At 40.5% G+C, this 27,519-nt stretch overlaps 2 protein-coding genes across 2 annotated transcripts in view; both read right to left on the reverse strand.

Moving 5' to 3' along the window:
* LOC124622209 (2-aminoethylphosphonate--pyruvate transaminase-like) overlaps positions 1–20,695 on the reverse strand; it is a 112,255-nt gene extending 91,560 nt beyond the window's left edge. Inside the window, exons 1-2 of the mRNA XM_047147856.1 lie at positions 20,545–20,695; positions 20,328–20,465 (exon numbers count right to left, since the gene is read on the reverse strand). Of these exons, the coding sequence (XP_047003812.1) occupies positions 20,328–20,465; positions 20,545–20,569 (163 nt within the window). The 5' untranslated portion in view covers positions 20,570–20,695. The remainder of the gene's footprint in view (positions 1–20,327; positions 20,466–20,544) is intronic.
* Positions 20,696–23,688: 2,993 nt separating this feature from the next.
* The window catches only part of LOC124622038 (probable ATP-dependent RNA helicase DDX10), a 92,393-nt gene continuing 88,562 nt past the window's right edge, over positions 23,689–27,519 (reverse strand). The window contains exons 13-14 of the mRNA XM_047147597.1: positions 26,756–27,031; positions 23,689–23,965 (exon numbers count right to left, since the gene is read on the reverse strand). Of these exons, the coding sequence (XP_047003553.1) occupies positions 23,827–23,965; positions 26,756–27,031 (415 nt within the window). The 3' untranslated portion in view covers positions 23,689–23,826. The remainder of the gene's footprint in view (positions 23,966–26,755; positions 27,032–27,519) is intronic.

The following is a 27,519-nucleotide window of genomic DNA, read 5'->3' on the forward strand; positions in this document are numbered from 1 at the left end:
AGAGAAAGATATTCAAGGTTGTAATATAACATGCTGTGTTGAAATGGTTGCTAGGACTAAACGATCCTTTGAGTAGGTTAATACACTGGGCTCCAAAATTGAGTGAATTTGATTATGAAGTGATACACAAACCTATGGGCTGAATAGAATGACTGGGGTCATGTGAGAACTTGGTGAAAGCCTTGCTGAGAGGCAAGAAGCATAAGCTGCCCACATTGATTGCCAAGTATTTAGGACACAGGAACAGCTTGTGTTGCATGAGGGGCTTTGAAAGATGATGTATTAAGGCAAGCATGTGATCATGTGTTAGCAGGTCATGGAGAATGGGGGTCAACTGATCACAGAGAAAGTGAGAAGTTCCAGTGGAGCATGAGGAGACAGGATGTTGAGAAGTATGTCAGGAATTGTACAGCTTGTGGACAACATGCTGGCATCACTCATGAACAGATACCATTGCAATGATTATCAGCTGCATCCAAACCATCTGAAATGGTAGGGATGGATATTATAGGGCAATTTAACCAAACACCAGTGGGTAACTGTAACATGTTGACCATCATAGACCATTTTTCATTGTATGTCACAGTGGTTGCAACTCTGGATCAACAAGCAAGGACATTGGCACAGGCCGTAATAAACAGTGGGTTATTGAAGTGGGTCAATCGCAACATAATCATTACAGTTCAGAACATTAATTTTATGTCTGATCTGATGAAACAGCTATGCCATTTACTTCACATTCAGTAGCTCAGGACTGAATCTTTCCACCCTCATTCGAATGGAACTTGTACATTGCACAGTCATCAGAATGATAAGTTATTATGTAAACAGCCAACAAAATGATTCGGACATTTACCTTCCTTATGTCATGACAGCATATAATTCTATAACTCTAAGGAATACTGCAGTGTTAAACTCTCACCATATAAGCTAATCTATGGTAGGAAGTAATTAAGCCTGAGCTCAGGATGAATGGAGAGTCAGTGAAATTTTCAAAAATGTTACAGGATGTGTGGAAGGAGGTTAATGAATCAAATACAAAGGTGCTTGAGTGGCACGAGCAAGTGGGACAACATGCTGGCATGTTATCTCGGTACCTAAGTGGTAACTGAGTTTTGCTGTCAACATCCATTAATGCAAAGCTGCTATTACCAAAAAAGATTTACACTCTGCATTTGGGGCACATTAAGCCATTTAAGGGAACTGTGGGAACTTCACCACAAGTGCTGGTGTCATTGGCAATAAAGGATAAGTCTAGAAAATGGAGGAAGAAAACCGATATTGACAAACAGGGTGTATGCAGAATGCCTGCCTTATGTGCTTAGATCATGTCATTTATAAAGTAGTTATGTAGGATAATGTTTTGATGAACTGGGATTATGAGTACATTTTTTATTAAGTGTTGCTTTATATTATTTATAGAGTTATATGCTCTGGTGTGGAGATAATCAACAAACTCCCGTACAACACAGAGCATGAAAAATCAAAGAAAATTAAAAATGTACCTTGCTGCCCACCCATTCTACAAATTATCTAAATATCTAGATTCAGGGATTGAAAAGTTTTGTTAGCTGTTCAACATGAAGAAGTGTTTGTAGTAAAACTACACGATAAGTATTAATAGCGCTCAATATTTACAGATGTAGGTAAATATTTTCTTTGGCAAATACCAGTACAATCAAATAAATATTAAGCTAACAACAGAAGATAAATGGCAGCTATCTAGTATAACTGTGGATCTACATCTGCATCTGTACTTTGTAAACTACTGTGAAGTGCATGGCAGAAGATGCAGCAGCTTTTATGAAAGTAGCAGCTTTCTTTCTGATTTGTTTGACTAAATTTAACTTGCATAAGCTGAAGAGAAATAAAATTTTGTAACTAAGTCCTGACTTCTTGATCAATCTATCACCCTGATGCTTTGTGTGATCACCTTCACCTCATTTGATCTTGATAGTTAGTTGCCTTCTCATTGTTTTCTTGATGCTGTGGACCTGCTATGAAATGCCACTACCTCAGACTGTGTGACTTTGTCTCCACCTGCAGATGTTCGAGGGCTGTAAGAGATCTCAGATTTACGCCAACTGTTTATGAAATGACACAAACAGGGTATTGATAACTCTTCTGTATTCTACATTCACTTTTTTTCTATATGAAACTTCAATGACAATTCAGGATCAACAGATCTCAGACAGTTTCAACATACACACATCTTGCTTTGACATTAGCCAACAATTCCTAAGTGAATTACTGTGCTTAAAATGATATTCATGTGTTTCCTGCTTGTTTACATTTTGGGTGTGTTTCTCTGTTCCTTGACCTCCAAGGCACTGCCAGGTTGTGACGTCACAAAATAAGAGCTCCACTGTAGCAGCTGGAGAGCTTTATTTGCTGTCACATCTTGCCAATGTCAGGAGCTGATGTAACTTACACTTTATCTGCACAGACATTAATAAAAACAGTCGGACATTTTACCCTCACCAGCTATCTAAACTATGTTTTCAGCACTCATGAACATCTTTTGTTGACCTAAGAGTACAACATAGTGGCACTCTTTCCACATTTTTGTTTAGTCCATTTTTGAAATAACTTATTTTATCTATCTTCAGTGTTAATGCAATTATTAATTGTAAGATTATGTTGTAACACATAAGGAGAGGACTTAGCCAAAGTACACTGCCTTAAATATATTGCAGTCACCAAGAAAGGAGATCACTCTTAAAGAATTGTTGCTGATGTTAACTAGATATTAAATCATTTGTCATCAACAAAATTTGATTTAAATATGACCCCCCCCCCCCCCCCCCCATTTTGTCAACTGCAGTATACCTGCGTCGGCATACTCTGACTATTATCACTCCATAATGTGTTATGGAATTATCTCTTGAGGCAATACGCCAGCATCAGAAGACATCTTAATGGCAAGAAAAGGGCAGTTAGGGTCTGAAATTTAGCACACATAGCAGCTACCATTGGCAGCAACAGCAGCTCTAACCCAGTTGATCACTGAGTCAGACTGAGCTTCAGTGATAGATACAGGTATGCCATCTGTGCTGCTGCAACTCTTTAGTGCTGCCACTATTTTTTCGCAATTGCATAGAAGCATATCAGCGCAGCTTTGCAGAAGCCACATGCAGCGAGTGAGCACAGGTTGTCGGTAAGCTGTTTACAGCAACACGACTATTCGTGTACTGTGGGACGGACCAGGCCAGGCACCAAGATTGTGCCAGCACAGAGGTCTTACAGAATTGTCCAATTAGTTTCTCTACCAACAGACTGTGAAAATATCAGGCATGTGACCAGAAGTGGGTTATCAGCACAATAAATGAGCTGTTATCTCAGAGAAATCACTGTGACATTTTAGCAGAGATATTCACAGCCTGTCAGACCCTTGATGATAGGAAGGCAACACCATGCACCACCACACCACAGGATAACAAGCAGCCACCACAAGCCCAGTCAGCTCTTCTTCTGGGACTCGGTGCCTCTCCACTCCCAGGCCCACTCCACCAGCAGCTTGACCCCTACCCAGGAACAACAGGCCACGATCAGGGCAGTACAGCTGCTGTGGCACATTGCACTGCCAATAACAGAGGCAGGACTTCCCTCTGGAGGCTGGCAGTCCCTGTAAACGTTCTGGTTGTCCTCTGAACTGCTGGCGCCACTTGCACACATCATGGCATGCCTAACTGGGTCAGGTGCTGCTAGCTGGCTGTGGCTGTCAGCATTCTGGGGCACATATGTTAGGACCTGTCAGTTGGTTGTCAGTCATCACTGCACTGTATGCCCCTACCGTGCCATGCGCCACCACAGCACAGCATCAGGATGTAGCTGCATGGGCTGTAATAAAGTGACTGACTTGTTAAACTGTTTTACTAAGCTGCCACTGGACCACATCCTCGCCACAATCCATCACCGACACTGCCAGGTTGACTTCAGTCGGGGTGAGAAGTGTTCAACCCCAGGGGCCTGTCAACTGCTAAGTCAAGACAGATTTGGACAGGTACCTCAAGAGATCCTTATTTTGCTGGTTGGCAGCAGAGTTTGAAGAGGTTAATATGGCAACAGGGGTACGGGACTAGCGACAAGGGTTCTCCACTAATGTGATATGCTATGGGGGTGGACAGATAGAGTATCTCTAGAAGCAGTGTTGGCAGCCTCACACCAGCTGTGGAATGGTGGAAGCAATAAAAGAAGTGTACAAGGGGAAAATGGACAAGTGTTAAATGCAAAAGGGAGCCCCCAGTCAGGCAAGCAACATTACTGATACATTTTGATGTAGTGAATAAGTATGCAAAGGTGAAGTGTGCAGTAATAAGGACTGTGCAGTGCAAGAAACATATGTTTTTGTTGGACACAGAGGTGCATGTGTCAGTGGCAATTACAGACCTCATGACTCAGAAGCAATTACATTCACCACAATGTAGATTGCTTTGGGTGGGAGACAGTGATGTGAGCTCATTATTGTACACTGGATTAAGTTTTTGGGGTGGAGCAGTTCAGTCTGAGTAATGTGTGGAGGTAGTGCCTCACGTAACCAAAGGTTACTGGATAATCCTGGAGTTCGACTTTTTGCATTGACATCAAGTGAAAATTGGCCTTCAGCAGTGTGTGGTGGAACTTAGCACATCAACAGTCCAGCTTGGGGAACCTGTTGCCAGTGAAGTACTGTCACATGGTGAATTCATCTTAAAGCGAAAACAAGTGTCTTAAATACAAAAACGTTCAAGCTTGATTTGTATGGTTTTGTGTAAGAGAGCACTGTAATGTTGCTGTGGGTGAATGTAAAACTGGAGTTGACCGTTGATATGTTGTAAATAATAGAGCCACTAAAGGAGAACGATGTTTTGGATACACTGAATTGTTTGTGTACTGGAGGGAGTGTTGCGAAAATGGTACCCATGAATCTGGATAACTTTTGGCGCCGATGAAGTAAGGCTAATACAGGGGCTGTTATTAGCAAATCTGGATGCTCTGGAGGAGGCTGATTGGGACACATCAGGTATGAACCATGGTTAGTTGCAGGCTGCCACTAAAATTAAATCATGTAAGAAGGTGTACCATCTTCAGGGGACTGAATGGATAGAAATGGAGAAGTTGCTGCTGGAGTTCAGGTATTTGTTTTATCATCAAGGTCTGTTGCCAGCAATTCCCATGATACAACACTAAATTCCAATAGGGAATGTAGCACAGATGTACCACAAGCCATATTGTATGCTTTGGCATTTACAGCTAATTATGGGGGGTTTCATTAAACAACAGTTAGCTAATGGAATAATAGAAGAGAGTATTAGTCCATGGATGGCTGCCATTGGAGTCATGCCCAAAAAGTCAGCATATGATTCCAAGAACTACAGGTACTGCTGTGACTGTCATTATCTTAATAGTAAGATGGTAATCGATGCATATCCAATACCAAATATAACAGAGACCATCAGTAACTCGGGACAGTGCTGGTACTCCTCTACCATTGATTTATAGACAGGGGTACCACCAGTTTGAGGTGGTTCTGGTGGACTGACTTAAGACAGCACTCTTAGTTTCTGTGAGATTATCATCAACACTGAAGTATGCCTTTTTGATTAAAGAATGCACCAGTAAGGTTTCAGCAGTCGTTGGATGGGGTACTAAGGCTATTAAAAACTTGGCAATGTTTAGCATACTCTGATAACATAATTGTGTTGTTGATGGATACAGAGGACTATGTGCAACAATTAAGAGGGGTTTTCAAAAGGTTGCAGATGACATATCAAATGCTGAACACAGAGGGGTGTCATTTTGTCTTTGAGGATGTGTTCCTTGGGATATATAATTAGCAAGGAAGGAGTAAAGACAGACCCAAGACTGGTACAAGCAGTAAAAAACTATCCAGTTCCTAACTCAAGCAAAGGGCTAAAATCATTTTTAGGACATGCAAATTATTGTAGGAAATTTGTGAAAGGTTTTGTAGACGTTGCTTGACTACCAACGCATCTGTTAAAAAAGGGCATGAAGTTTAACTAGACAGTGGAGTGTCAAGCCCCTTTCAAGTGATTGAAGACAGCTTTGACATCAAGTCTGGTTTTGATTTTCCCAGAGTGTTAAAAGGAATTTTATGCATCCAGTAAGGCAGTGCAGTGTGTTTTGTGTTAGGAGATGAATGGTGAAGAACATCCTGTTGCTTATGCTTTGTGACAACTTATTACGGCAGAGAAGTATTCTGTCAGACAGAAGGAACTGGTCATCTTGATATATGAGCTTACAGATTTTCAGTGCTACTTGTATGAAAAAAGTTCAACATAGTAATTGATCAAGCAGCTCTGAAATGATTATTAGGGTTGAAAGACCTGGCTAGCAGACTGACATTGTGGGCATTAAAACTCAGTGAGTTTGATTATGAAATGGTGCATAAGCCAGGAAAGAAACACAGAAACACAGGTGGGATGAGCAGAAAAAAGCAGTAGTATGGGCACTGGGATACAGCCTTGTTGAGTGGCAAGCAGGGCAAATGACTGACACTGACTGCAAACTATACATGATACGGCTGCAGGACAGCACATATGATAGCCTGTTATGTAAGTCAACTAGGTCAGGGCCATGCAAGTATCTGCTCAAGGAGGAAGTGCTGAAAGGGGAAGGGGGAGGGGGGAGGGGGGGAATCTTGAAACTAAGTTCGGGACTGCAGATGAGAGCGGCATCAGGGATCTGAACGGGACTATAGAAAAGGTGAAGGAAATGGAAAAAGGCAGTAAGGTAGTGTTAAAGTAGGATGCCATGCAGCTGACAAGCTTGGAGCATCATGTATTGAATAATACATGCATTTTGAGGAAACTGACACATGAAATAATGGAGTATGCAAAGGTATTGGTTGGCACCATGAACTGGGATCTGGGAGTTAAGTGGACCCAAGTGGACATGTTCGATGCAAGGGTCATATACAAGATATGGTGAAATCACTAACAGACATCATTTGCGATGCAAAAAAGGGTGATAATGAGCTTGCAGGAAGCCATTCACATTGCAGTTCATGGACAACTGAGTCCAGTGGTGCTAACATTACACTGAAAAAGTATTTGATAGGGTTACAGAAGTGCAGGAGAGCCGTCACCTAAGTTGTGACTCATCACAGAGCCTGATAAGCAAAATTTGCAGCTATACTATCATGTAGCAACACTAGAGATTAACACAAAGTACTGCTAATTTCAGAAGATGGAGATAAGCATGAAGTAGACAGCAGAAGAATTCCAGCACTGTTACAGGGAAAGGCTTATGGTGTGCCTGACCTGAGTAATCCAGACAGGCACAGGCACAGGGGAGGTTCAACTGTTCTTGGTCAAGACTGATGGCCAGGGATGTCCACGGGATATCACGGAATCGAAAAACTTCTTCCAACCAGCAGGGCTACACTGCATCAGCTCTGCGTACAATGCCATAGTGGTGGTACTGGACAGCTATTGGCAGGGTAGATTCACAGGGCAAAGTAACCTGACAGATTGTGGGACATTTAATTAATGGAAGAGTGTGTGACATAATGAACCAACATTCCTTCTAACAGCCACAGTTACAGGGATTACCTGGTTAAACATAACACAGCTACAGTTGTACTGGCCAGACCAACCAATGGCGATACTTGCAGCACAGTATTCAAACTTCCTCAACATTAGGTTGAAACTATACTTATTCTACTCCTTGAACGAGTTCGTAGCAATGCAAGAACAGTGTATTTTGGCAGAAAAGAAGATAAAACATGTGCCACAGTATTGGGAGGAAGCACTGTATGGCTGTTGTCTTGTGTTATGATATTTTGCACTGTAGTAGATCTGACTCCATTCTGTGCGGCCTTCACCTACTTCATGTGGAAAGTCACTGACCCCCCTGACTCCCCAGTAGTACAGATCTCAGTAGACAAGATCACTGACTACTGCTTCAGCTAGAGAGGATGGATGGGGAGAATAAAAGTGACTGTATGTGTGACATCGTAATATAGTAATAAGAAATGCATGTCACAGCTTTTAAGGCTACTGTACCGAGCGAGGTGGCGCAGTGGTTAGCACACTGGACTCACATTCGGGAGGACGATGGTTCAATCCCACGTCCGGCCATCCTGATTTAGGTTTTCCGTGATTTCCCTAAATCGCTGCAGGCAAATGCCGGGATGATTTCACTGAAAGGGCACGACCGATTTCCTTCCCCGTCCTTCCCTGATCCGACGAGACCGATGACCTCGCCGTTTGGTCTCTTTCCACAAACAACTCCAACTTTTAAAGCTACCGTATTTACGCGAATCTAAACCGCACTCAAATATAAGCCGCACCTGAAAAATGAGGCATGAAATCAAGGAAAAAAAATTTTCCCGAATCTAAGCCGCAACTGAAATTTGAGACATGAAATTCAAGGGGAGATAAAAGTTCTTGGCCGCATCTCCAAATCGAAACAAAGTTGGCCCATTGTAATATGAGACACAATTTAGATCGAATGAATGCCGATACAGCTACAGTAGTTTGGTTCGAGTCATAAGCTTAGCAATTAAGCTTTACCAGGTAGCCATTGCTATGCGTCAGGTGCTCCGTCCGTATTTATATGGGTACCCTTCCTTTTTCACGTGCTTCGTCTGGTTTGAATTGATTGCTTATTTTTCATTGATCTGATAAGTGCCGTTTTCTTTGTTATAGGTGTTTACGTCACTCTAAGTTAAATCTGCATTACTGTACTGTGTCATGCATTGTTTGTCGCATTCTGATAGTGCATGTTTACGGCCTGTCACCGCTAGCGGCATGGCTTGCTTTTGTGTGTGCTACCACCGCTTACAACTTAAAAAAAAAGAGAGGAATCGTCTCATTAGCGAAACAATGGCAAGAGACTGCTATTTGTTGTTACTTACACTGCTGCTTTCTTTGATAATGATCAACAAGAACCAAATAATAGACTGCGTATGATAGAAGATGTTCTGAATGAGAGTTTGGCGAAAATTTTTCTCCGTTTGAAAATCTTTGCAGGCACCTCTTTAGTACATTACATTCTGCACAGAATTTAGAGTCATCTTAGATTTAAAAATCTAGTCAATTGCCGTGCTTCATTCCTGACTGTATCACTATTAGGCATAAGAATAATACGAATATAAACATGACATGATATGTATATTCTTCCGCGTTTGCTGTTGTCTCACTCTAGTTTCGTAGTTTATTAGGCAGACAGGATTTAAATGAGATAGCAGCAAACACGAAACAATACATGGCAAAATGTTGATATTCGTATTATTCTTATGGTGAAGAGAATACTGCATGTGATTCACAATTCATAAAAGTTCCTATTAGCAACCATCTCTTCTCATAGGTAGGAAAAAATTCAGAACGTAGAGTTGGCCATATTGACAAACATCCCAAACAGTCTTGCCAGTCGGATTTTCATAGTACATTGAAATGCTGCTACATTCAAAGATGAACAATATGGAATCTGTATTTACTCCGTTGGATAATGTATGAAAATGCAGTGGTCGAAACTCGGGGTGGAGAAAAAAGCTCATCTTTCATCTTGTTTTAAATTTATTTACTGACGCAGAGGTTTTGGCGCCAGTATTTATCTTTGTGCCTACAAAGCATGCCTGTGTAGCGCTACATATATTCGACGGCAGAAGTTAGTTGTGGCGGCATCCACCAACATTTTTCAGAACTTCCGCTTGCTTTGCACTCGATTCTAAGCCACAGGCAGTTTTTTAGATTACAAAAACTGGAAAAAAAGTGCGGTTTAGATTCGAGTAAATGGTATTGGACAATCCGTGTGGACTTTGAGAAGTGTGGTGAGATGTTAAGTAGCATACAGTGTGTAACTTAGATAACAAGGTTAGTGGGATGTTAGTAGTTGTACATTGTGCTACTTGCTTTCATGAGATCAAATGGTCTTTTAATTATTGTAACACTGATGTAACCTTATAGCTTTAAGTAAGGATCTAATGTGTTGTAGGGTAAAACCTTGTGGTTCAAGCTGCCTACTACTTACAAACTGAAAATTTTTTGAAAATATTGTACATCATTGGCCATTTACCTTGAGCTTTGTTGCAGACTGGTCCAGGGTAGAGGATCTGGGGGCCAGGTCTTCCAAAGTAGAGGGACACTAGTGCTGCCATTATTTTTTGGTCATTCTATGGAAGCAGGGCAGTGTAGCATTGCAGCCACCATAGGTAGCCAGTGAGCTCTAAATGTCAGGATGCTGGTTATAGCAACAGGACTATTCATACATTGAGAGACAGACCTGGCCCAGCACCACAAACCTGCCAGCACAGTAATAGGACAAATGTATTACAGAATGGGCCAAGGAGTTTCTCCACAAACGGGCCGCAGAAATGTTGTCAGGAACATGACTGAGCTGCTATCTTGTGTAAATATCCCTGACTTTTTAGCAGAGATATTCACAGCCCAGCAGATGAAACACAACGAGGGGGTTACGCCAGTTACTGCCATGCCATGGGTCAGCAAATAGTGACCATGAGCCCAGTCATCTGCAAACACCATACCATCTTCTAGCACCAAGCCCTCCTTCTGAGACTTGAAACTGTGGTGGCCCGGTGTAATGTTAAGCTCTCTCTATATGGCTTAAGCACTTTCGTGGACTTACTTGTTGAAGAATGCCAGTTCTGCTTTCTTGCAGTGCCGATGTCTTCTGCTAGCACCGGATGCTTCTCCGAAGATTTCACTGCTAGGAAGGGGAAATTTTAACTCTCTTGTTCTCTCTCTTCTTATTTAAAAAATACGTTACCCTTGGAATATCATTCAATGCACCAGAACATATTTATTTCCACTTTGTACAAAAAAACAACTTAACTTTGTGGCGTAAGCCCACACATTACCGGGCACCCAGAATCAGCTAATTACACATTTTTTAACACAATTAATACATAAGCTTTTATCGTGTCTGACTATCCACGTCCAGTCCACATACTCTCAACAGCAGTTCAACATCTAATAAACAGTTACTATTTCGAGTATCTCCATTTGTTTTTTAACAATACAATGCTACGTTACTCTTTGCAGCCAGCCATGGAGCTTCTGGGCCGTATTTGCTTATTCTTGGCATGTTGCGCTGAACACTTGCCAGCACCGACAAATTATCTCCCTTCCAGTTTCGCCTGCACAAACAATAAATGGGTACAGTATCCCATACTCATCCTTACACCCTGCTTTAAAATAATGTGTGTTCGAAACGGCTGGAACACAAGTGTCTCCAGACTTTCGTAAAATTCTGGGGGCACTACAAAACCTCTCCACTGGTGAACACTCCCAGGCTCACCCCAGCACCAGCTCGACTCCTGCCCGAGAGGCAACACGTCATGACCGGGGCAGTACAGCTGATCTCCATTCTATGCTGACACGGGCACTATGGCGCCTCATGCTGGCACTCGTAGAGGAAAGACTTGCCATTGGGAGGCAACAGTCTCTGTAGGTGTTCCAGTTCTCTTCTGTGCAACTTGTGCCACTTGCATACAGTGTGGTACACCTAACTGAGTTGTGTACTAGTAGCTGGGTTCGGGTGTCAGCATTCTGGGAAGCAAATGTCAGGACCCACTGACTAGTCACCAGCTATCACCACACCATGCACCCAGAGAGGCACGGCTGCCACACCGCCACATCTGTGCGTAGCTGCCCGGATTGTAATGAAGTTTTTGACTTGTTCATGTTGTTTTACTAAGCTGCCATCAGCCTGCACCCTCACCACGGCTCATCGCCTATGACCAGTCCAGTGCAGAAGTAGTCCGTCACATCCACGTCTACATCAGTTCTTTGCCATAGTCATCAATCACAGTGGCCAGCAAGTTCCGGCATGCCACTCTCTCGGCAACCTGTGAAAATATGTTTTCAAAGGGTGAGAGACCAGGAAAAACCTTTTGGTCACACCACCAGTGCAACAATCTCTGTGTCGAGGTAGGTCAGGACACTACAGCCAACATGAGGTCTTTTTGAAAGAGAACGTCACAGAGACCTCAAAGATAGGGCAGAGTCATTGTTATTAACACGTCAAAAATGTAATGGCTGCTATCCAAATTACTGGCTATGTAAATCAGATGTGATTGCACCCTATACTGTTAAGTGAAATGCTGTGCCCATACGATGATAACAAATGCAATCTGGTGACTTTTGTTCTCCTTGGAGCCTTCACACATGTATGTGTCCTTTGTGACATGGTACACTCAACTAGTACTTGTCTGAAGAGACAATGTGGGGCATCCTATATGTCCAGTGTTTTCTGCGGGTGCACCACTGTCAACACACCTCTCTCTGCTGCCACATCAAGGGAAGCTGCAACAGTAGTTGCCGTAAAGTCCGTGGTGGCTCAGCATCATCACATTGTGTATATGGATACTTAACTTACAAACATACCCATTTCCCACTCACGTTACATGACACAGCTGAAAAATCCCACACAGATGACAAGCGAGTGAGCAGTATGTGTGTCCTCTTGGATGCTAGTCATGTGAGGCTGCTCAGCTCCTGCATAATATTGTGAATGGCCCTCCTGACCCCATCAATTCCATATTCTCGTGACGGTCATGGGATTTTGACTGAAACAAGTTAGCAAATAAAAAGGACGAGAAACTGCATTATTGGCAGGTCACAATCCTGCCACTGTTCAATTCTCACATATGGTGGTGATGTTTCTCCTTCTGACACAAGGTGTAACACAATCTCCTCACAAACAAACAACATTCAAATGTGATTTCTATTGCTTATATACAGAATGTATATGGCTTTACTACTACCTGCTTCAAGCAGTTATGCTCAAATAAAAATCATTTGCATATCCAAGTCTTAGGTACTCTTCATGCCAGTTTATCATTGCTGTGTGTCATCTTCATTATGTTACAATTTTAATGACCAGTAGCATGTTATTTATGACAAATATCATTAAGGAATGAAGACCTTATTGATAGGTAGTACTTCTAATAGATCTGAACTGATGCAGAACTCTTGGGAGACACTTTGGAGACCAAGCCCAAGCACGGCTGCACCCAAGAATACAAGGTGCTACCCAAAATATCCAAGAACTTCAGTGTAAAAATCAGAAAACTATACTTACTGCCTAATGTCCTACATCACCTTCAAATTAGTCCCCTTTGACATGTATAAACAATCCAAGAATTGTTCCCATTTTTGGAAGCACTCCTGGAAGTCTGCAGGGTGAAGGGTGTTCAGGCCCCTTGCAATTCCGCTTGGATGTCCTCAATTGAGTCAAAAGCCACCTTTTCAACATGATTTTCATCTTCAGTAACAAGTAGAAGTCGTGCAGGGCTAGGTCTGGCAAGCAGGAAGGGTGGGACACCGTTGATATGCAGTTTTTGGCCAGGAATTTCTCCACAAAGAGTGAGGTGCTTGGTTGTGTTGCCATGGTACACTAACCAAGTCTTTCTTTATCCGCAAGTTTGGCCCTTTTTACCAAAGATTTTCCCTCAGTGACCTCATAACCTCACAGTAAAATTGCCCCTTGACAGTCAGACCAGGTGGAACAAACTACTTTGCTCTATTCCCTGAATGTTGAAAAAAAAAAATGGTCAGCAGTGACTTCATGTTGCTGTTAACTTGTCAAGCATTTTTTGGCAGTGGAAAAGATGGGGTTTTTCCATTGTGATGACTGCTATTTTGTTTCAGGGTCATGGCCATAGACCCAAGACTCAACACCTCTTATGACTGTGGATAAGAATTTTGGAGACACTTGAATTCTTCGTTGCACTTCAGTATACGTCTGAATCCTGAGGTTTTGTTGGTCAATGCTGAGAAGGCGAGGAACAGACTTCACTGCAAAATCATCACAAGTTCAGTTCATCGGCTACAATTCATTCACACATACCGTATGACAGCCCATGTCTGTTACAAACATTGTAAATTGTCTGCTTTCAGTCTTTGTGAGTCACATTGTGCTCTTTTATGATCAGTTCCAGTGTTATGCATGTTGATGGCCAATCCAAATGTTTATCATCTTCTACAGGTTCTCAGTCTTCCTCAAAGCACTTTAACCACTCAAATGTTCTTGCTTGACTCAGTGAACTCTCAACAAATGCCTCTGTCAGCATGAAGTGGTTTCAGCTGCAGTTTTCTTGAACTTGAGACATAATTTGTTGCAAATCCATTTTGCAGTTCACGGAAGCACTGAAACACATCCTGACATGCACTACTACAACTCTCAACTGCGCACACAAAAGAACACAAAACTGTGTGCTGCAGAAGCTAAGATCTACCTTGAGATGTCTAGCAGTGGAATGTCATACTGCTACTGGTTTGACTATTAGAATGAAATTCTTGGATATTTTGGATAGCACCTCCTATGTCGGGCTGCAATTTTCTCAATTCACAAGCCACGCATCACTCAAAAATTGGGCTCATTTCGTATCATTGCAGGTTAATGTGTTTAAACAGTCTTCGTCAAATTCCGATGGACTTCCAAACTTGGAGAGTCACTAATGTCAAAATGTTCCTCTTTAAAATGAGAAAACCATTTTGTTGTGGAGCTCTGTCCAAAGGCAATATCCCCATGCACAATGCAAATATCCCTGGTTGCCTCTGCTGCTATTACTCCTGTACTGAACTCGAACAGAAGAATATGTCAGAAATGTTCTGATTTCTCCAATTAGCACTCCATTTTCTAGTGTCCACAGGTCCACTCATTATCTCCAAATGACAATATATAAATTAAAATAACCATAGACTGTGTGACATAGGTGGGCAGGGGCAGAACAAGCCTAAACTCAACTGCCATCATTAGTACTCCAACTAGAGTAGATCGAGCAAACAGGGTCTCCAGGACTGCGATTTTGTCCATGTAAGCTGCTGCTGTATTATGCTGCACTTCATTACAGTTTTCATATGCTGCATCTCACTGTAATTGCCATGAGCAGGTACACAAGCAAGCTAGCAGACATTTGCGTTGCTTATGGAGCAGAGTGCAGTTGCTTTGGGTGCAGCATGCTGAACACTTCCTTAATATAAGACTAACAGCAGTCAATATGTTTCGGGCTGGGGACCAGTGTTTGAAAGAAACACACATCTCTGCACCCAAAAGAGACCAATGCTGGATGGTTGAACAACACAGGGCAGTTGAGAATTTGGTGAAGAGCTACACTAGCGTTTTAAAACATCATCTTCAACTAGCTCACAGCTACAGCTCAAGAACTTGATTTCACTCTCTAGCCTGTTCTGAATCTCACAAAATGAAAGTGGCTTGCATTCTTACTGTGCACTCAGAAAGGTACTTTTAACATTCGCAACTATCAACAGTGCACTTATGAAAATCCCAATTACATACAAGAGCGTGGTCACTATGGAAGGTTTTCAGTAAACATCCAGCAGGATTTGTCACTGAGAAGTCGGGTGTACCTTTCATATCTCTGATTAATTTGACAGAATAATTTACCAATTTCACATGTGGTTTGATGAAGTGAGGGTAGATTCCCTTATAAAATTTTGAACACGATAAATACTGATAATGGCTGTCAATATACTTATTAATGGTGATTACAAATGTCTGTCATCTTTAAACACAAATATCAAATGGTTTGACAGACACATTTAATACCAAAAGCAAACAAAATATGCCTCTCTCATTTCATGGGAGCAGAAACATTTATTCCTGACAAAACAAAATACATTACTGTCAAACATCTGTCATCCGCATGGCCAAGACAGATTGCTACTCGCTGTAAATATGACACACTGCATTGGAAACGCAAACAATCAAATGACAGTTACATACTAGCTTTCAGTCAAAGCCTTCATCAGAAAAGGAAAGACACATACATTGATTCATACAAGTTAGCACACCTCGCATACACGACCACCATTTCTGGCAGCTCAGACCATTTGCTGCTGGAGATGGCAGTCATGTGTGTGTCAGGTGTGCTTGCTCATGTGAATGTGAATGTGTGTGTGTGTGTGTGTGTGTGTGTGTGTGTGTGTGTGTGTTTTTCCTTTTCTGATGAAGGCTTTGGCCAAAAGGCAATTTGTCTCTTTTCATTGTGAGTGTCTGCAACTCAGTGTATCATCTTTACAGTGAATACGATCTATCTTTTCCTAATTTTGTTGATATTCCAATCTGGAGTTTCCACTGTTTGATTTTGAATTTGTGATGTTTCCTTTTTGATGCTTTTCAACAGCTGCATTTGTAAACCAATTGGTGAAAGAAGTGATAGATTTCAGATGTCACATATTTTATTTCATCTGTAATAGCTGTTTCTGCAACTGTGATATTGGATCCAACAGATTCTGTTCACTGGCTATAATGTTAGTGTGTACTGAGCAAAATAATGAGGGATTTAGTATCCCGGCAGTGCTACCAGTACTGTATTGCCAGACACACCCGTGCTGCTGGAAGTGGTCATTCGCAAGGATCCAGGAAGCAGCTGCACAGGAGGTGAAGATTTCACAAGCATGAACAGTCAGTTTATACCACAGATAAAAGAGGGCCACCACTATAATACCAGACAGTTGTGATTCTGTGCCTGCACACTGTTCATCCAAGAGATCTGTCAGACTACTTCTACAATGTCAAATGTTGCTATAATAATACTTCGACTTTGATCACAGATTCTATTTGAATTTTTGGTGAATCTGCTATTGATAAGCCTTGGCTACAAACCGGTTTTCAAAGTGAATATACTCTTGTTCCTCTACTAAGTGAGGACCAGTGTTCTGTCTTAAAATTATTTGTATTTTTGCACTTGTCCATTTACATGCAGCTGTGGATCAACATTAAAAGTAACTATTCTTGGTCCTCCCCAGACCTCTGGGATATATGTATTTAGTCTGCTGAATACATAAATCTTTCTACTTAATTTAGTTGTTCTTTTTACTTGTGTAATCAATGTTGCTACAATGACCAAGTGGTCACAGATACCAGTTTCAAGGTGGACATTCTCAAAGGAGTTGCATCTATTTATTGCCACTAATTGTAACATATTTCCGTTGTGAGTGGGCTTCTGAACTATCTGTTTCAAGTAGTTTCCAGAGAGGCATTCAGTATTATTCAGTCTCTTGTCAAGCCCACCACTCAAAAATCTGTAGTTAACCAAATTCACAATGTTATGAAACGGATAAACGTCTACTCATCATACAGAGGAAACAATGGGTTGCACACAGGAAGTCCACAGTCTCGTGTGTGAAAGTTGCATTTGTCTGAATGTGTACCCTCTTACTGTTTTGAAAGGAGGCCTTGTGGCTGAAAGCTTAAATGCATACCAGGCTTTCTGTTGTGCCTGCCTGTGACTCAACATCTCCTCTGTATGGTGAGTAGCAATATATCTTTTTCATAATATTGTTATTGCACCATGTATGTATGTATTAAACTGGGGACCTAGAAATGACGGAGAGGCTTCGTCCCACTATAGCCCTCAGTGGTTCACAACCCCACAACAGGCCACAGCAGTTCACCCACCCCACTGCCGCCCCACACCGAATCCAGGGTTATTTTGCAGTTTGGCCCGCAGAGGACACCCCCCACCCCCGGGAACATCTCATACCAGGTAAGTGTAATCCCAAATGTTTGCGTGGTAGAATAATTATGGTGTACGCATATGTGGAAATGGTGTTTGCACAGCAATTGCTGACACAGTGGAACTGAATGGAATAAGGGGAACTAACCCATATTCACCAAACTATATGAAAAACCGCCTTAAAAAACCATTCACAGGCTGGCCAGCGCACAGACCTTGACACTAATCTGCCGAGCGGATTCGTGCCGGGGTCCGGCACGCCTTCCTGCTCAGGAAGTAGCGCATTAGACCACGCGGCTAGCTGGGTGGGCATATTATACCATCCTGGACTTTCCATTGTTTAGATATCCAATTTATGTGTTTGGCGATGATAGTCTCCTCCAATTATGACAGTAAGTTTGGAAACATATGTATTTGCGAGCTGAGAGTTCCTCTAGTTTTGAGTTACACCTACGAAAAGCTTGGTGGTAGATAGGACGACACAGTCATAAGTTTATGATAACTCTGGATGATGAACCTTGCCCAAATAATCAAACATGAAGCTTCAGTTTCTATTTTGGTGGATTGGAATTTCTTGTCTACTGAATACACTGAAGGTTGATGTAGCAGCAGGATGGTGCCGTGCTTCATTACAATCCGGTAATCATGTGATATTTGATTAAGCCCTGAGGCACATATGCACTGAAGGCAAAGCTTCCTCTCTCTTCCACCTAGACTGGCCTCCCAAACTGCTTAGTTTAACATCAATGGGCTTCTATGCACATTCATTTAAGAAGGTCCACATTTAACAAACATATCACCAATTTTGAAGTGCTGGTCACAGGAATTTTGAGAATAAGACAATCAATCATAACATAATAGGAAATGTTGAGAGGGTGTACCAATCATGTCTTTAACAGTGTTAACATCAATAGCAATGCTGGAAACAAACATTTATGTTCACTGTTAAAATATGATCTGAGGAAAGAAGAGTGTTTGAGGAAATTTAATTTCTTATATAATCACCCACAAAAAAAAATTAAATTTTATCTATCTTTAACTCTTCAGCTTAAAAAGCTATCTTGAGAAAATTTAACAAATAACTGCACCATTTAGCATAACTAGTATTAGATAGTACCAGTTAGATTAATTTGATTCATTTTGCATTTGTTTGTTGATTGATTACCATTCTATGGTCATAGCTCCACAATGGTGCATTTCCAGTCCTTGATTATTTGAAAAATCTTGTTTGATTTGACATTTCCTACCTTTCACTAATCTTATCGCCAGTTTATTTCTGTGGCCTGTAAATTGCTTCTGTAAATCAGTCTTGATGACACAGTCAGGGGTTACAGCTGGGTAACCAATTGCAATCTCACTATTTTAGACCTATACAATGTATGGTTGCAGTGCTCACTTACACTTTGGATGAAAGGAAACTTAAACATGCCGTCCGTAGTTTACTACACAATTAAAAATTAGTTGAGAACTCACATTAGGGGCCAATAACAAAATTAAAGGGAACAAAAACGCCTCAGTTCCATAAATGTTCATAATGTAATTACTTTTTACAGCAAAATCACACACCCAAGATCATTAATATTTAATATTAATGTCTCACTATTTTATGATCTCAACATCTCATTACATTCAATCTTGACATCTCACACCTCACGGGGGGATTGCTGATTCAGTTTTTCCAACCTGCAGCACGGAAGATATGGAGGTGTAACAGACACGAGAGAAGGAATCTATAAGTGTGTGCATTTTACATACACATAACTGAATGATACAGAGCATTTGTTGAGACATTGACCTAAGACTCGAACGATAAAGGTTCATGCTCTGTCCAGTCATCCTGATTTAGCTTCTCAAAAGGTTTTCCTAAATTAATTCAGACAGAAGCCAGATTGGTTCTTTCAACACGATTACGTCTCACAACCTCTTCTCTCCCTGTTAAGCTTATGCATATGCCTTCATATGTTTCTGTGTATTACTTACATTTTTTCCTGTATTAAGCTGACAAAATCTATATCATTGTCAAATGATAATTGGATGAATAAATTACTGACACTAATACCTGGTGGACATCCCATCATCTAAGAACATATGCACCTAAATATGGATACAATGTGGTGAGCTGGGAGTGTACTGAGTAAGAAAAATACGAAGGCAAGAAAATTTGTTTACCTGTTGAGACAGCAGTAAAACGCTGCAGTTTCAAAGAAGAAATTCTGGTAAATGACAAAGCATTACACTGTTGAATAAGCTACCACACTCAGTCTTCATCAGAGGTGTACAAAGGCATGTGCCTGAATGTCCCCCCCCTCCCCCCCCCCCCCAACACACACACACACGTGCATGCGCAGCAACTGTCATCTCTGGAAACTGAAGCCTGGCCACCATGGATTTCCTATTATTTGTGTACACAATTATTCTTGAGTATTTAGGAATAACAATGAGTGTTTACGAAACTTACTGTATCAAGGATATGGATTTGGAAAAAAAATAAAATAAAAAATGTATTAGGTTTGATAACACACTACAGATGGTTTGCTCGTTAACAGCAAAGAACAACAATTTACAACATTTCTATCACAAAACACTTAAACTTCAAAAGCCTAAAACTTCTTGTACATTCTCATCTCATAAACTCTAAGTATTTGTGTTATTGTGGGTAAATATGGGGTAAAAATAATGTTTTTAATCCAGGAAGTAGCATGCATAAAATATTGCAATCAATATCAGAACAGCGTTTTCATGCTAATTAATATATATCCCATTCTAAAATGGGATGCAAATAAAACCTTCAGACATCACAGTTCATAACACAAGATAGATATTTACATAAAAATTGCCATGCAACATATGCACGATACACTGATAATTTTTGTTTTACCTGTAATTTCCAGAAGAGACTGCCTGATCTCTTTGATAACATTAATAAATTGTGTGTCTCTAGAGCCAAGATCAAATAACATGGCTTCTTTCACTGGTTTGCTACATCCTAGTGGACCTGGGGTGAACAGTTTCTTCTCTGAAGAGGTAAAGGATTTTATGTTATGTTGTATCTCTGTCAAAAAAGCAGTAATTTTTGCATTGAAAATGAAGCTTACCAATATATGTGAATGTGTTGGCCATGTGTGTAAGAACTGTTCTGCTCTGTGTTTTAAGAAATACTTCACAATTCTTTTCATCAGCAGGATATATGAGGGCAATGCCTTATTAATTGTGACTGGCTAGTTATCTACACAAATGGTGATAACACTGACCTCAAGATCAAGGACGTACGCTTCTTCCATGTGTCCGTGAATCCTCGCCAACCACAAGATGTGGGGTGTCTGAGTGAGAGGGAAGTTGTAAAGAAGCAAAAGCTAATGGTGTGTCACAATTACAACTGCTCAAATCTAGGCCAAGAAACCGAATTTAGGTATCCTAAGATAACTTGTATATGTTCATAACTGTTACATAATATCAACAGATTCTCCATTTGAATATATCTAACTGCTCTCGAGGTGAGCCAGAAAATCCAATCACATGTAAAGTGCAGGTTATTCAATAAATAAATAAATAAATAAATATCTAGTGCTATGTGCGTATCTGCAAGGAGGGATTTAAAAAAGTTAATCCTAAAAGGTGACAAGAGACCACTACCATACATAATTTTTGTTGTGCATTTTCATTTTCTCCTCCTCCTATCCTATAACTTCTTTCCTCAAATTCCTAGCAAATAATTTTTTAACCCGACATCTGTCACTTTCTGTTCTTTCTTCAGGTACGCATGAAGGAAGATATTCTTTTGAAGGATAGACATTCTGTGTAAACTTTTATATCAACAAAGCCTTCCATAGCTTTGGCCTTTTCTGGGAGTAACTGCTATGGTCTATGACAAAGTGTAGGAAAAACTTCTAATCTGTTTTTCCTAGACTACATTTGTTTTATTTCAAATTTCATATGGCACATCTGCAGATGAACCAGGAGTTTTCATAAAAAAAAAATAAAAAAAACCTTCAGAACTGAAAGAGATTCAAAAACTATTCATGACAGCCCTGAGAAGGAATACATGTTACTGAACATATCCAAATACTTTTGTTTTATTAACACTGTACTCTTTGCCTCCAGCGCGCATAAATTTCAACAATTAAAAAAAACTGAATAGAAGTTTGAAAATAGGCCTGAAAATCATTTAGAATGTGTCTAATACAATTAACAGATCAGAACGAAAATAGTGTAGATTAGTACTGAAACAATCAATTCACAGAGCTGGTAGATAAGTTTTAGTTGTTAATTGAAATTAGAGACAACTGGATGACACCAAAAGAAAAAAAAGTGAAGAATGAAAATAGCCTAGCATGCATTTAGTAAAGTAAAAAAGCTTCAGAATTAAGTTTCCAATGTTGTGAGATCAGTATACGTTACCAGTTTTGTTTTATGTTTGACAATGTTCCTGGGCACAATAAATGTTCCCATCTCTCATCATATGATGGTACATTCAACATTGGCAAAAATGATTGTTTTGGTGATTCAGGTGATATGGTGTGAGAAGGCATAATGTTGTGTCTGCATACTGACCTCAGAATCTTTGAACACTCCACTCACTGGTAAACATTACTGTAGCACTGCGCACGAGAATCTTTTGAACGGACTGCTTGGCCCTGACTTTCATTTCTATGGATGACAAATTGTACATGCATTGAACTGTGCAACTGGATGAGCTCGTTGATTGAGAGGATATTCAGTGAATGGACTGACTTGCTCATTCCCCCCCCCCCCTCCCCCCCAACTTAAATCCTTTCAAACATGTGTTGGATGCATTGGAGAGACATCCTACAGCATATTTTCATACGCACCAACGACCATCCAGCAATTGTGAACCACATTTGTGGAGGAATGGAACATCCTACCACAAGAACTCATTAAAACCTTACGGCCAGCACAGGAGCATGTTGCAGAGCATGCATTACCACCTGTGGTGACCACTCACCGCATTAAGAACTATGTCCCATTTTTTGTAATGTACAAGGGACAATCATGGATTGCAGTGACTTCAGTGTAATTATTGTCCTTGAATAAAAGTGTGAGTTCTGTTCATCTTACTGTGTATTTCTTTCAGTTTTCCTCTGTGCTATACTGTAGCAGTTCTTTCTATGGATGGTCCAAGTTTCATCTAGGTATGTCACTTGGGAGTGGCATTATGCTAAAGTTAGGTTAGTCCTTAAGATTTGCACAGCAGAGTGCTACACTCTGCTGAGCATGTAGAAATCGTAAGGAAATTGAAAACTACTCCTTGGCTGAAGCAGAAAGACATGTGAGAGAGACTGAAATTGCCTCAACATAAAAATAATTTATAAGAGAAAACCTTGAATATGGTGTCACACAAAGTTTAGTACTGGATGTATTTCTGCTTTTGATTTTCAAAAACAACCTTCTATGTGATCTCTTTGAGGAAACAGAATTTACACAAGATTAAACTGCAAGTTAAGTTTGTCTCAGTCATGCAATAATGAAATAGCTGAAGCCACAGAAAAAGGTGGTATGTTTCTATATTTGTGCGTTAACACTGTGATTTTTATGTTTTTGGGGTTTATGGTGGCCAACAGCTAGTGGAAGGTGCACTGGTCATGGTACTAGCAGGTGCCCCACCTCCGCTGCCAGCTACTGTATGTTTACCTTTGGTGGTGTATTTTGGTAAAATGAGACATCAGAAGAGAAAGGAATGGAAAAAAACTTGTAAAATATAAATACAAATGTTCAAAAATAATGTTCTTGTTTAAAATTTTTTGGGGTAAATGACTAGATTTTCTGTTTGTGTCAAGATCTTAAACTTATTAATAAAAAGCTCAATAAACAAATGGGTGTTGCTCAATCACTTCACGTATAAGAGCTAAAAGACATTATGCACATGAATTTCATTGGAAAAAAAATACGTATGCAAATGCACAAATTTACAATATAATGGAGGAAGTATTTGGCATTACGTGTCAAATTTAGATGACTCATACACTATATATATGTAACAGCATAACTATTGGTTACAGAATTGGAATGTGACCACATGTATTTTTCAAGTAATGTCACTAACGTGTTATGTAGTACTATCATTAATTTGTGGGCTGCACTTTTGACTGAGGTAACAATGGGTCTGAGGTGTATATTATTTGAATGAATTTTTGGCTGTGATATTCAATACGATAAGACTTCATTCTCAATGAGAAGTATGAAGCAAAAAAGGAAACACACAGTTGCAGAAAATTATTGAGTAACCATAAACACAAATAATTTAATGAATTTCAGACTGTGACTACTATTTACAGACATTTAACAGACAGTTCAACATTCAAAATATTTTCTTGTGTACATCAGTCACCACACTGTTACTTATAATCCCACATAAACTGTCAGCTTCTTAGAAACTGCAGAGCTAGATATTCAGCATCTTCCAAACTTTCTGGTAGGTGATTGGCTTTCTTTACTTTCTTCACATTACCATTGTTACTTTCAAGAGACATTTTTCTCTTTCCAACAGTTGTTTTTGATCTGGAATAAAAGATATCAACAGAATTTAATATTTAAAAGTTATCATACATCCAAATTATTTTTCAGAATGTACAGTAATGCATGATTAAAAAAATAAGAGCATTGGTAGTGGCCATTTTCACCGCGAACTTTAAATCATTTTCCTTACTACAACATTCAAATGGTTAGAAGCCTATTTAACAGCACTACCATAATTTTTGTTCTTTACCCCTACCATACATGCCTTTCTCATCCAAGGTACTGAATGGCTATCAGTTGTACTGTCTTTTTATAACTACACTACTGGCCATTAAAATTGCTACACCACTAAGATAACGTGCTACAGACGCGAAATTTAACCAAAAGGAAGAAGATGCTGTGATATGCAAATGATTAGCTTTCAGAGCATTCACACAAGGTTGGCGCCGGTGGCAACACCTATAACATGCTGACATGAAGAAAGTTTCCAACTGATTTCTCATACACAAACAGCAGTTGTCCGGCGTTGCCTGGTGAAACGTTGTTGTGGTGCCTCGTGTAAGGAGGAGAAATGCGTACCATCACGTTTCTGACTTTGATAAAGGTTGGATTGTAGCCTACGAGATTGCAGTTTATCGTATCGCGACATTGCTGCTCGCATTGGTCGAGATCCAATGACTGTTCGCAGAACATGGAATCGGTGGGTTCAGGAGGGTAATACGGAACGCCGTGCTGGATCCCAACGGCCTCGTATCACTAGCAGTCAAGATGACAGGCATCTTACCTGCATGGCTGTAACAGATCGTGCCGTCACATCTCGATCCCCGAGTCAACAGATGGGGACGTTTGCAAGACAACAATCATACGCACGAAGTACAGTTCGGTGACGTTTGAGCAGCATGGACTGTCAGCTCTGAGCCCATGGCTGCGGTTACCCTTGACGCTGCATCACAGACAGAAGCGCCTGCGATGGTGTACTCAACGACGAACCTGGGTGCACGAATGGCAAAACGTCATTTTTTCGGATGTATCCAGGTTCTGTTTACAGCATCATGATGGTCGCATCCGTGTTTATCGCGGTGAACGCACATTGGAAGCGTGTATTCGTCATCACCATACTGGCGTATCACCCGGCATGATGGTATGGGGTGCCATTGGTTACATGTCTCGGTCACCTCTTGTTCGCGTTGACGGCACTTTGAACAGTGGCCGTTACATTTCAGATGTGTTACGACCCATGGCTCTACCCTTCATTCGATCTCTGTGAAACCCTACATTTCAACAGGATAATGCACGACCGCATGTTGCAGGTCCTGTAGGGGCCTTTCTGGATGCAGAAAATGTTCGACTGCTGCCCTGGTCAGCACATTCTCCACATCTCTCCCCAATTGAAAAAGTCTGGTCAATGGTGGCCAAGCAACTGGCTCGTCACAATACGCCACTCACTACTCTTGATGAACTGTGGTATCGTGTTGAAGCTGCATGGGCAGCTGTACCTGTACACGCCATCCAAGCTGACTGTACACGTGCCCAAAATGCTTATGACAAACCAAAAAAAGCAGCATTAACAGCTGTCAAGTAGCTGAAGTATTGGATTAGATGTATAAATAAAGTGTTGAATAGGAGTACAGTAAAGCAGCTTTTAAACTATAGCTCTCTGTCATACTGCTCACACATGCAGAGGCTGCATTTTTTCATAGCCACATAACACACTGGATACAGTTCAGGGACTGTTGCACAGAGGCAAAAAAAGTTTTTGTGTGGCAGAAAAAGGCTATCATACGTGTGGCAGGTGTTTTAAAAAACAGAGGCTGCATTTTTTCATAGCCACATAACACACTGGATACAGTTCAGGGACTGCTGCACAGAGGCAAAAAAAGTTTTTGTGTGGCAGAAAAAGGCTATCATACGTGTGGCAGGTGTTTTAAAAAAACAATGTATCTTGTAGCAATATTAGAGAAGGAAAGGCACAACAAACAGATTCTCACAATTATAGCTTTCGGCCATCAAGGCTTTTGTCAACACCACACACACACACACACACACACACACACACACACACACACACACACAGACTGTGTGAGTGAGTGTGTGTGTGTCTATTGTTGACAAAGGCCTTATTGGCTGAAAGCTATAATTGTGAGAATCTTTTTGTCGTGCCTATCTGCAACTCAGCATCTCCGCTATATGGTGAGTAGCAACTTCCCTTCTCTAATATTGTTACATTCCATCCTGGATTTTCCAATGTATCTTGTAGGCTGCTTTTCAAGAAATTGGGTGCCATGACAGTCCCATCAGTACTTATACTTAGTTGTATAGTCCACTCACAAGATTTCTCTGAGAGCTACAAATTACAGCAATCATTCCATTATCGCAATATACATCCCAAAGAAAAGATTGACCAATGCTTTGCAAGGCTAAGCACAACTCATAACAGCTATAAATATCTGGGAGTACTACTGTCCAGTGCACTGCCACCCAAAGCACACACCACCTCACTGAAAAACTTCAGAAATTTTTTATAAATTTGGCTTAAGAAGAAGGCTCTCTGTGCCTTGGGGTAATTTTTTACTGTACAAATGAAGATCTGCAGTTTTAACTTAACTTTATTGTACATTTGTATGCAAACCTACATGATCTACTATTTTCTTTATTAGTACTCTATTTATCATTATGTACTGTTCACAAATTCTTTTTTTTTTTTTAAAAACACATTAAGATCAATAGCATGTAGAATGCTCGAAGATGAAATGAAATCTAGTCCAAATGTGCAAAACTTCACATATTTTTTGTACAACAAGAATAAGCCAACCTAAATTACAGCTTACTAACCTTCGTTGTTGCTGTGGATGTGGTTCACTGTCTGGTTCTGTATCTTCACTACTACTCTCTGCACTTCTGTCCTCTTCCTCATTCTCATCATCTCCTCTATTACCGTATACCTTATCAGGGTCTGGCAACCACGATAAGTCTGGTCCGTCGCTGCTTTCACTTTCACTGCCAGATTCGGAAGCATACGTGTCATCCTGGGTATCTTTTTCTACTTCCTGATCTTCAGCTTCCTTCATCTCTTTCATCTTTGCTTTCTTCAGCTTCCGCTTTTCTTCTCTGAAAGTTTTAATATGTAATGCTGGTTGAAATAGCAAACAAAATTTGCTATTGACTAGGGAAGGAACATATTTTACAAATGAGGAAAGATGCAATAATGGCAAAACTATGTAAGCCTTCACTTAAAATATTTTGAATCCTAGTGCACCACAAATTAAATAATGGTAGATACATGCATTAATGTAGTGAACATTTGACTTTAAGATAAACACTAGCATCTCAGACTATGAGCAAGTATCAAAAATCAAAACTGAGGTGCTCTCTGCTTACAGGGGCTGAAAACAAAGAGTGAATATAAAAAGGAAACAAGCAACATATATATCTATACTCTGCAAGGAATAATACAGTGTTTGGTGGAGGTACACAGTGTACAAAAATAAATAAATAAAATAAAAATGCTCCACTTTTAATTCCTAAAACACTCCATGAATCTGGGTTTTTATGGAAAACCTTTAAAACTTGGCAGGTATATGACTATTGTTAAACTA

Source organism: Schistocerca americana, chromosome 7, assembly GCF_021461395.2.
Source record: "Schistocerca americana isolate TAMUIC-IGC-003095 chromosome 7, iqSchAmer2.1, whole genome shotgun sequence".
NCBI lineage: Eukaryota > Metazoa > Arthropoda > Insecta > Orthoptera > Acrididae > Schistocerca > Schistocerca americana.